The following is a 12,231-nucleotide window of genomic DNA, read 5'->3' as shown; positions in this document are numbered from 1 at the left end:
ACACACACACACACACACACACATACACCTAGTGAGCATTTCATCCTGAGACTGAGGTGTTCTGGTCAGTTTGTGATCCGCATCATTTACTGAAATCAAGCTGCTTCCACACCCTCCAAAAATATCGCAGTGGATAGAAAAACTTGAATCTATGTATAGAATGGAATATATGACACTCCAACTGAAACTGAAACTGGACATTTTTATACATAGGTGGACACCTGTTACTATGTATTTGGACACATTGAAAATGAACAGATCAGTAAGGAACCTTGATTTATTCCGTTGTATTATTTGACAATGTTGTATGCGTTTTCTTTCTCCTCTTCTTATTTATTTGTATCTTTTTTTTCTTTAAGTCACAGCTGCTGTCAAGGAATGTTTAGTTCATTGTTTGTAATTTGCTTTAATGTATACACATTTTATTTGTGGATTTAAGATTAATAGATGGTCTGTAAACCACAACGTAAAACATAATAGATGGAGCTGTAAACATTCTAAAAATATTTTAGAGGTCCTTATATGTACGTTTTTATAATCCATTTGAAAAAATATATTACATATCACGCAGTACATCTGTTATTATAATTTACAAGTGTCATGCTTGTTATTTTATTCATGTAAGCTATAGCTTCTGACCTTTAAATCAAAACAGACTCGTGATTTTATGACATCGATATAGTTTCTTTTATTCAGAAACAGAAGTATCTTAATGTTATTTGTGTATTTTACTTTCATTTTATTACAAGTAGGCCAACAGCGCCCTCTAAGTAAATAAACCTTATCAGCAAGGCATATTGGCATATTGTTTTTCAAATGTTCACATTTTAAGCCTTTATCGGCCGATTCCGATAACGTTACGATAATATCATGCATCCCTAGTAAAATATTTCAGAATGAATGCTTTTATTCATCAAGGATGCATAAAGTTGATCAAAAGTAACAGTAAAGACATTTATAATGTCTAAAACAATGGAAAAACCCTTAAGATAACATGTAGAAAGAAAAAAACGTATCTTAAGCATGCAGAATAACATAAGTGGACTCTGAACGATTAATTGCCGCTTTGAACGATTACGTAATTGTGGCATCCGTAATTGTAATCGCGATTAGAAATTCGATTAATTTTGCAGCCCTAGCCTGAGGCGTATTGTTAAAAACAAACAAGCAAGCCCTGTCCAGATTTAAAAAGTAACGCAAAAGTAACGTAACGCATTACTTTCCATAAAAAGTAACTAAGTAACGTAATTTTATGGAGTATCGCAATATTGTAATGCATTACTTTAAAAAGTAACTTTCCCCAACTCTGACTATTAGAGACTGTTTTGTGTGTGGTACCGTCACAGCCGGGGCAGCACTGGTCGGCTCGGAGCACAGGGTGGACACAGGTGGGCACAGGGCAGGTGATCAGCACACACATCTCTCGGCCGGCGTGACAGAAACAGTCTCGGCAGCCGTCGTGCCATCCGTCTCCCTCCTCGAAACGCCGGCCGCTCGCCATCAGACAGAAGCTGGAGGAGACGGTGACGGAGGCGCTGTGTCTGTCTGCGTCTGAACACCACACAACATCAACATGATCACAACAATCAAAAGATTTACAAAAGAAGACCATGACAGTAAACATCGTAAAAACTACAGCGAAACTACAAAACTGCTCAGCCGATTATGTGTAGACCTCACAAAAAACGTCCAGCTCACAATCCAAACAAAAGAAAAAATAATATACTTTGCATAAATAAAATACTGTAATGCAATCAGTGATATTTCAGTGTCATTGATATACTACTGTAGTTTTTATTAATATTGAGTTTTTAATTTTATTTAACGTTTTAGTAATTTTGTTGTGTGTTTGTCATTTTTACTACTTTTTGTTTTTTGAATAGGTCTATATAGTTTTTATTATTATTATGGTTTTTAATAATATTTTGAGTTTTCGTTTTCATTTTAATTATAGTTAACGTTTTGTAATTTTGTTGTACGTTTTTATCATTTTTATAAATTTTTTTAATATGTCTGTTTAGATTTGTATTAATTTTGATTTTGGTTTTTATTAATATTTTTTAGTTTGATATTTTCATTTTCAATTTAATTTTAGTTAACGTTTTAGAAATGTTGATTTTTGTGTTGTGTGTTTTTGTCACTTCAATTAGTTTTTGTGTGTCTAAATAGTTTGATACGTTTTTGTAGCACTTTAACTTAAAGTAAACGAAAATGCTAAATGTTGCTTTTTTATATATACTTTTTTTATTTCAGTTAATGTAAAATTTTATTTCAAGTAACATAAATGTTTTTACTTGAGCCTGCATACACTGATTTTTAAAATGTAAATCAGCATAAATGAAAGTCAGTAACAACTATAACTCAATGTATAAATACTTTACTATTTAAATGTCATTATGATAAGATCAGTCTAAAATGATGAGTATTAGTGTAATATGAATATAATATCCTATTATAATTCCTGATTCCTGTCTCCATCTGAAATAACATCCTCTAAACGTCCGATATTTTGCCAATAATGAGTTTATAATTATGCTGTGGATAAACTGAACCAGTTAACCCTTGTGCGACCTTTTGGACATTTTTGTTTTTTTGGGGAGTTTTGCTGGCATCTAGTGGGGAAAATTTGGTACTGCGCCCACACAAAATCTTACTCAAAGCTCATTTTTTGAGATATCAACCTCAAATTTGGAACACAACTTGTTTAGATTTATGGCTTTGATTTTCTAGCAGGTATAGAGTTCAACAGGTTTCATAAAATATATATTTTATATCAAATATCATTCACAAATCATTTTCATAAACTTAAACCTCTAGAACTTTTTTTTTGTTTAAAAAAAAAAGAGTTCAAAAAGTGAGGAACAAATCAGGATTTATTAAGCAGAAAGACATGTAAAAGATAGTTAGAGTACGCCAACTAAAACACTGATTATGCAAATGTAAAGAAAAATAGGGAATCACAAGATGCATTAATAATACAATCCAACTGCTTTGTGATAATTCCATTCATAATTCATTCAATACATATTAAAATTAATATAATATATTTATTTGAATAGATTAATATTCATTATAATATAGAAGTGTCAATGTTGTTTTAGTAGTAACTATTATAGTTTATAGTTTAATATTTTGTATTAGGTTTTTATTTCAATATTTTCTGTTTTCTTTTTGATTTTAGTTAGTTTTAGTTATTTTTAAAACATTTTAAATTTAATTTCATTTTAGAACATAGTTAAACAAAATGAAAAACCTAAAATAAAGTTTTTTTTTATTTCAGTTAAAGTTTATTTCAAGCAAAGAAAATGTGTTTTTATGGCTTTATTTTTAATTGTCATTATGATATACGTGTTGTTTCAGTATCATTGATATACTATTATAGTATACTACTAATACTACTAGTTACTATTAATATTTTGATATTATTTTTATTATATTTTGCTTTAATTTTAGTTTAAGTTTTAAAAATTTTTGTGAATTTCATGTATTTTAAATGTTATTAGTTTAGTTATTTTAGTACATCAAGTTAAACTAAACAGCGGAAATACAATTATTTTACGTTTTTAAATTCATTTTATGCCAGTTATTTATATTTATATTCAGTTATTTTATTTTATTTTTTAATTTTAAGTAATGAAAATTTATTTTTTGTAGCAATAGCCAACAATACATTGTATGGGTCAAAATTATCAATTTCTCTTTTATGCCAAAAATCATTAGGATATTAAGTAAAGATCATGTTCCATGAAGATATTTTGTAAGTTTCCTACCGTAAATATATCAAAACTTAATTTTTGATTAGTAATATGCATTGCTAAGAACTTCATTTGAACAACTTTAAAGATGATTTTCTCAATATTTAGATTTTTTTGCACCCTCAGATTCCAGATTTTCAAATAGTTGTATCTCAGCCAAATATTGTGCTATTCTAACAAACCATACATCAATGGAAAGCTTATTTATTCAGCTTCAGATGATGCATACATCTCAATTTCGCAAAAATTGACCCTTATGACCGGTTTTGTGCTCCAGGGTCACATATTAAATGTTGGGCATAAACCAGACTCACTATGCATATTTGTTCCAAGAGCACACTTGAATATCCTTGCGGTTTTCCACGTTTAAACATTTCTAAATTGCTTGTAGGAACATTCTGTACAGTGAGGCCTCAGATGAAATCTCATGACCTCAAACCGTGAATCTCCTCGTGTGTCTGCGCAGTCACTCACCTTCACACTCGCAGACGCTGCAGCCCTTCCTGCTCTTTCTGAAGCCGCCGCCGCAGTGTTTGTCGCAGGTGAACGGCGGACAGCGGACGCAGCGGCACATCTCACAGCCGTGCTTGTTCCTCCTGTGAGGAGAAACAACACATAAACAACCAGCTCAACCAGCACTAACCAGCATAAACCTGCTGGTTAAGCTACAAAAGCACAGCTCTTGATTCCTGCTTAACGCTCTGACGCACTTCAACTTCTGAAGACGGATGAAAGCACGTCTCACGATACCTCGTAATAATGCAGGACACTTTTATGCTTATAACGTTGTGATTAATTAAAGTTTCTGGTTGTTGGGAGCTGCTGCTGGAGGCGCGATACACCGGCTCCAGATGCTCAAACCGGTCTAACGGCCATCTGGTTCTGTTTTCCTCTGCAGAACATGAGCTTCAAGAGTCCAGATAAAAGCAGCACCAGAAACATGTCAGTATATAGTATTAAATAATAATATTTAATACTATATAATAATAATAAATAAATGATAACTAAATATAATATTAATTATTATTACATTGTTATTATTATTAAAAACTGTTATATTTAATATTACATTTAGGGTGAAAAAATTACTTGGTTTATTTTTGCTTTAATGACAAGAAAATAGCTCAAAATAATATATTTTATATTTGTTATATTACAAAAATTATATCTATATATAATGAATTTTTCATTTTTATTTATTTATTTAATTTACATTTTTTTATACATTTTTGACGTATTTCTATTTTTATTATTTAATTTTATTATTATTTAATTTTGATTATTATTAGTAGTGCACCACCAGTAAAGTTCCTTAACTAGAGTCAGTGGCCAGCATAATGCTGATTATATTTAATATTAAAATTACGCAACATATATATATATTATATATATTTGTTTGTGTATATATATATATATCTTTTAATTTTATTACACAAACATCATGTCTTTACATAATAAAAATATATTTCAATTTTTATTATAAGCATTATTTATAAGTATTTTATTTATTGATTTATTATTAAACAGTGCAAAATTCACACACAAAAAAATGTAAACAATTATGTATTATTCCATTGGATGCTGCACACTGGTGGTGGTTGAGGAGAGACCCCCCACATGATTGTAAAGCGCTTTGGGTGTACAGCAATACACAATAAAGCACTATATAAATGCATCATTCATTCATTCATATTCATTCACAGGAAGAGAGAGGAAACAACTATTTCTGTTAATTGGTCAGGAAGGCACAATTAACAGCTCATGCTGATAATATTAATTGATATACTGTCTATAATTAGCTTACAGAAGACTCTGAAATCATAATTTGGGACACATTTACTTTACTTAAACAATAAAATACCATCATGTTTCACACACCTGCACCAGCCAATCAAATCACAGTGGACAAAACCAAGACCCGCCTACATTAATCCAGATTCAGTCACAATGTGAAAGCCAAATCTGAGCTGATGGCTGAAAGGCTGAAGGTTCAAACTGCACGAGTTGATTTAAGAAAAATCACTATTAGGGCTGCTGATGAATCAAAGTATTAGATGAAATATTAATGAATGAGTAATAACAGAGTCGTCGTCATAGATCGCGGATGAAAGCTCATTAACGAAACAGCCAGAGGTCACTATACTGTCCTTCTGTGTGTCTGTTGTTCATGAATTAAACACATCCCCTCGACGGGCAGCAGTACAGTAGTGGTTCACTGCTGAGACAGCATGCAGCCAGGACGACTGCTGACTCCACACATATTCCTTTACGTTCTGTCAAATCCAATGACATCTGAGCCCCACTGAGAAGGGGAAGCAATTTAAGACCCCCTTTGTGTGGAGTCTGACCCATTCGACTGTGTAAAATGTCAATGTAAACAGCCACTCGTCCTCTGTCTTCATCATTCGATGCTTCAGAGCCACGGCTCACATATTCCAAAAACACAATGTTAATGCTGGCACCATGATGAAATTATGGCTGGCAATTCACTGTCACACAAAAATTATGATTACCAACTTAGCAGTGTTTGTTCATGACAATATAAAGCCTAGAAAACATACACCCAAGTCATTTATTAACACTGAACCAGGGTTAGTATAGTTAACTAAAACTAAAACCATAAAAAAAACTCTTTACTTTAAATAAAATAATCTTTAAATGAGATAAAATAGGTTATAAAAACTTTATTTTATTCCAGATAGTTCGAATATGTGTCACACTTTTTAGACAGAATTCAAACAGAAGATAGCACTGCAAATAACCCTGGGTTAATAATATTTTAATCACTTTTCTGACCCTAGGTTACACAACATTTCACACTTGTATTTAGTCAGAGGATAGTACTGTAATTTGACCCTAGATTATCATTATTGTAATTACTTCTAACTCTGGGCTAAACAATGTTTCACATTTGTATTTAGAGGTTAGCACTGCATTTAACCCTGGGTTAACATTATTTTAACCATGTGATGAGGTCTATTTTAACCTTGGGTCAACACTATTTTAACCCTGTGATAACATCACTTTTAACCCTGGGTTAGCATTATTTTAACCCCATGATGGGGTCACATTTAATCCTAGGTTAACATTATTTTGACTCTGCGATGTGGTCACATTTAACCTTGGGTTAACATTATTTTGACCCTGTGATGAAGTCAATTTTAACTCTGGGTTAACATTATTTTAACCCTGTGATGAGATCACATTTAACCCTGGGTTAACATTATTTTAACCCCATGATGGGGTCACATTTAATCCTAGGTTAACATTATTTTGACTCTGCGATGTGGTCACATTTAACCTTGGGTTAACATTATTTTGACCCTGTGATGAAGTCAATTTTAACTCTGGGTTAACATTATTTTAACCCTGTGATGAGATCACATTTAACCCTGGGTTAACATTATTTTAACCCTTCGATAAGGCTGCTGATGTCACTTTTAACCCTGGGCTAACATTAGTTTAACACTGTGATGAGGCCATTTTTAACCCTGGGTTAACACTATTTTACCCACCAGTTGCCAAGGCAACATTTCTTATTTTCATTCAGTTTAACTTGCTCTGCTAAAATAACTAAAACAAAAACTAAAATAAAAATCTTTTACACGTTCACTCTAAAATTCCCTCATTTTGATGGTAATTTGTAATTTGACTTAAAGTGCATAATGTGGTTATCTTAAATAATCACTATTATAATCATGTCAGGCCTAATTTGGACAAAATTAAGAACCCCTTTAATTATAAACACATTATCTCTAAGGGCTTTCTGAACTTAATGGGTTTGTTTCAACCAGCTCCAGATATTTTAGAAACAGAAGAGGGTCATCTTCATTTAAATGCTCATGATCTTTGGGTTTGTTTCCAGATCTTTGTTGTATCTGCTTATCTTACTAGCAATAAACACTAGAAACAAACACGCTCCGAGCAGAAGATGATCTCAACATGAGCCACTATAAACAGGGATTTCCTCCAGAGCGAGATGGAGAGACAGGGCTCAGAGGACTCAAACTTCTTCTGAAATGATTCAGGAAACCCTCCATCCCCCCTGAGGGAGTTCAGACACCGGGTTTCCAGTGAAAATCTATCTGCTCCATCCTCCACTGGGGGCTTGTGGTTCAGATACCAGCAGAATCACACCTCACGCTCACATACAGACGCTTTTGTGTCGATGTGCATTTGATCGTTGTGTTGAAAGGGAGGGATGGTTTTGAGATGAAAGCACTGGCTCCTACGCTCTTATGAGGACAGCAAAGCACCCAGATGTTTGACCAGGGTCATGGATTACAGGGGGTCAGGCTGTTTAACACTAAGTAAACATTATATTAACCCTGTGATGAGATCATCTTTAACCTGGGGTTAAACTACATTTCACACTTGTATTTAGGCAGGACATCGCATTGCAATTAGGCTATTATTATTTTAATCACTTCTAACCCTGGCTTAAACAATTTTTCACAATTTTATTTAGAAAGAGGTTAGCACTGTTTAACCCTGGGTCAGCATTATTTTAACCCTATGCTCATGTTATTTTTAACACAGCCTTAATTAACAATATTTTAACCCTGTGCTGACTCCACGTTTAACCCTGGGCTAACACTGTTGTATCCATGTGATGAGGTCACTTTTAACCCTGGGTTAACATTATTTTAATTCTTTGATGAGGTCACTTTTAACCCTGGGTTAACATTATTTTAATCCTCTGATGAGGTCACTTTTAACCCAGGCTTAATATTATTTTAATCACGTGACGAAGTCACTTTTAACCCTGGGTTAACATTATTTTAATCCTCTGATGAGCTCACTTTTAATCCTGGGTTAATATTATTTTAACCATGTGATGAAGTCACTTTTAACCCTGGGTTAACATTATTTTAATCCTCCGATGAGGTCACTTTTAACCCTGGGTTAAAACAAGTTTAACCCTATGCTGATGTCACTTTTAACCCTGGATTAAACAATGTTTACCACTTGTATTTAGGCCAAGGTTAGCAGTGTGTTTAACCCAGATTTAACATTATTTTAACCCTGTGCTGATTAACATTAATTTAACCACATGATGAGGTCATTTTTAACCCTGGGTTGACATCACTTTTAACCCTGGATTAAACAATGTCTACCACTTGCATTTAGGCAAAGGTTAACATTATTCTAACCCTGTGATGAAGTCACTTTTAACCCTGTGTTAAACAATATTTTACACTTATATTTAGATTATTTGGTCTTAGATAATGTTACTGGTCACGAGAGATGTTAACTTACATGTATCCATAAGGGCATGTCTTGCTGCAGGTCATGGGGCGACACTTTGGTGTGGCTACATTCACACATTCACACACTTCACAACCATAGCTGTCTTTCTCATAACCCATGGGACACTCCAGAGAGCAGTGCGTGGACACATCAGGACATGTTTCATCTGAAAACCACAAACATTTACATACGAAAGATGATCAGTGATCAGTCAAACTTAGGTCAAACTTATTTGTATTTCACACTTCTATTTAGACAGAGGTTAGCACTTTGTATAACCCTAGGTCAACGTAATTTTAAACCCAGGTCATCATTATTTTAACTCTGGCTTAACACTATTTTAACCCTGTGCTGAGGTCACTTTTAACCATGGGTCAACATTATTTTAACCCCATGATGACATCACTTTTAACCCGGGGTTAAACAACATCTCAAACTTGTATTTAGACAGAGGTTACCACTACATTTAACCCTGGCTTAACACTATTTTAACCCTGTGCTGAGGTCACTTTTAACTCTGGGTCAACATTATTTTAACCCTGATTCAACAGTATTTTAACCCTGTGCTGAGGTCAATTTTAACCCTGGGTTAAAGAACAACTCACATATGTATTTAGATAGAAGTTAGCACTACATTTAACTCTGGCTTAACACTATTTTAACCCTGTGCTGAGGTCACTTTTAACCATGGGTCAACATTATTTTAACCCCATGATGACATCACTTTTAACCCAGGGTAAAACAACACCTCAATCTTGTATTTAGACAGAGGTTAGCACTACATTTAGCACTACACTACTAGGTTAGCACTACATAACCCTGGCTTAACACTATTTTAGCCCTATGCTGATGTTATTTTTAACCCTGGGCTAACACTATTTTAACCCAATGATTAGGTTAATTTTAACCCTGGGTTAACATTATTTTAACCCTGTCATAAGAGAAACACAGAAATTCAGCTAATGTAAAAGCTGTTAAAAGTGTGTACTTCTGTTTCATGCATATAAATTCAAATCTAGTTATTTTTTGCAAAACTTTCGATGTTGCTAGTGTTTTCTAAAAACTACACATTATGATTTGGAGCGGATTACAGTCCCATGAGCTCCATGATGCCCAAACGTCCTACTGACCTCTGATACTGATTTCAATTCACATGGGAAAAACTTTCAGATTCATTTCAGTCATGGGGAGAATTGTGCAGATTTGTGAGGTGGATTTGAGTCTGAGATAATTATTTCTTGGACACGCTCCATATGTCCAGAGTCAATGTTTGCTTGTGTTACGGGCCGTTGGCACTTTCTCAAACATAGACTTGGGAGTATTTTGGCGCGGTCTGCACGCAACACAGTTCTCAAGGGTTTGTGTGTATGTGTGTGTGTTTGCACTCACTGCTGACACACTGGCATAGCAGACAGCCGCTGGGGTCTTGCTGGAAGCCAAATGGGCAGTCATGCCCAGAGAGAGAGCAGTTTTCCAACGGTGGGCAGAGCAGCGGCTCTAGAAGAGAAAGTTAGTTAGTTCCTGTTTTTTTCAGCAATATACATCTCTATCAGAAAGATGAAAAACAGGAAACATCTCAGATAGCTCAAATCTGCAGACTGAAGTGCATGAAAGATCTGCAGTTGGTTTATGGTTTACATAGCAAGTGTTTATGCTTACCATGGCTGCATTTATTTGATCAAAAATACAGTAGAAACAGTAATATTGTGAAAAATTATTACTTAAAATTATTATAATTTAAAATAGCTGTTTTCTATGGTAATATATTGTAAAATGTAATTTATTCCTGTGATGCAAATCTGAATTTTCAGCATCATTACTCCAGCCTTCCACATATTTTTGTGGAAACTGTGATACATTTTATTTTTCAGGATTCTTAAAATAGAATTATTAAAATTATTATTTTTTTAGAAAAATTGACATTCCCACATGGTTGAGTATTATATACATTATCTTTAATTGAACATTTAACAAAAATAACTCTTGATCTCCGCTAACAAAAATATGTTCTAAGAACATTTCACTAACATTCCCATTATGATATGAAAACATTATTTCTGAATATTCTCTGAACATACAAAACATAGTTTTTAAAACATTTTTTTCCTTTGTTATGCAAACATTAATGGAATGTTTAGCATTTTATCATTTTGCAAACATTATGGGAATGTTACTTTTGAATGTTCTAAAAAAAACATTCTGAAAAAAGTAGCAACATTAAGTAACTAAAAGGTTTCCATGAATGATGTATAAATAACATTTTGAGAACATTATTAAAGACTCAATAACTCTGAAAAAACATTCTATTAATGTTACTGGAAGAGTGTTTGTTCACTTTTAAATAACCTTTAAAACTTTAAAAGAACTTTTCCAGAAGGTTCCCTGTTAGCTGGGATATATATTCTTTCTGACACGTAAACAACTCATACTGGGAAATAATAATTTGGTCATACCACCCACTGCTGTTCACATTATCCAATAGCTCCTATATTTTAATTAAACAGACATTTTTCTTCAGAACAGCATGCACTGATTAGATTCACAAAAAGGGACATAAATTAAGGATTTAAAGAGATTGATTTCACATCGACTGTTTTACAGATGTGATGCAAACTCAGATGTTTCTGTTAAATGCATCCTCATGTGCTCAGCTGGTGCGTGTTGCAAGAAGTGCGTGTTGAAGTGAAACTTCAGAGTCATCTGTTGTTTGGCTCCGATCATGTGAGCCGCTCCTGGGGTTGTTTGCTCCAAGCGCATCCGTACAGTGCAGTTTAACTGCAAACAGAAGTGTCCGATTTGCATCGATTACACATAAACACAGCCACAATTACCGTGCAGCGATCCTCATAATCCGACAGCCGTGAAGAACAGGTTTTGTTTAAAGTTGCCTTACGAAGCAAAAGTAGCATCAACAAACTGCTTTTCTGATTTCTTCTGTCACCTCAAAATCATAGCAAAACAAGATGCATTTGTCGAGAGCAACACGCTGGGATGCCACATGTGCAAGCATCAATTGCAACCATGTTGGCACGTACGGAGCTAAAGAGGTGTGACTAATTATTCTTCCAGATAATAATAATGTATAATTAAGGACAGCAGGTGGCTTCCATTTGGCTGCTTGGAGCAGTAAAAGGTAAAGCTTCTGTAGTCCGCAGACGCCTGCTGCTTGACGCTGTTGAGCACACGTAAGTGGAACGCCAGTCTTAGCTTTAATAGGCTGTGTGTG

General features: G+C 34.0%; 1 protein-coding gene across 1 annotated transcript in view; it reads right to left on the bottom strand.

The window, feature by feature from the left end:
- The window catches only part of LOC107673786 (cysteine-rich motor neuron 1 protein-like), a 17,165-nt gene that overhangs the window by 4,705 nt on the left and 229 nt on the right, over positions 1 to 12,231 (bottom strand). The window contains exons 2-5 of the mRNA XM_016467575.1: positions 10,395 to 10,502; positions 9,015 to 9,171; positions 4,230 to 4,351; positions 1,339 to 1,551 (exon numbers count right to left, since the gene is read on the bottom strand). Of these exons, the coding sequence (XP_016323061.1) occupies positions 1,339 to 1,551; positions 4,230 to 4,351; positions 9,015 to 9,171; positions 10,395 to 10,502 (600 nt within the window). The remainder of the gene's footprint in view (positions 1 to 1,338; positions 1,552 to 4,229; positions 4,352 to 9,014; positions 9,172 to 10,394; positions 10,503 to 12,231) is intronic.

This window comes from Sinocyclocheilus anshuiensis, unplaced genomic scaffold (assembly GCF_001515605.1).
Source record: "Sinocyclocheilus anshuiensis isolate Anshui unplaced genomic scaffold, SAMN03320099.WGS_v1.1 scaffold716, whole genome shotgun sequence".
Classification (NCBI taxonomy): domain Eukaryota; kingdom Metazoa; phylum Chordata; class Actinopteri; order Cypriniformes; family Cyprinidae; genus Sinocyclocheilus; species Sinocyclocheilus anshuiensis.
Note: the sequence above shows the minus strand (reverse complement) of the source record. Positions and strands in the feature narration are given on the sequence as shown.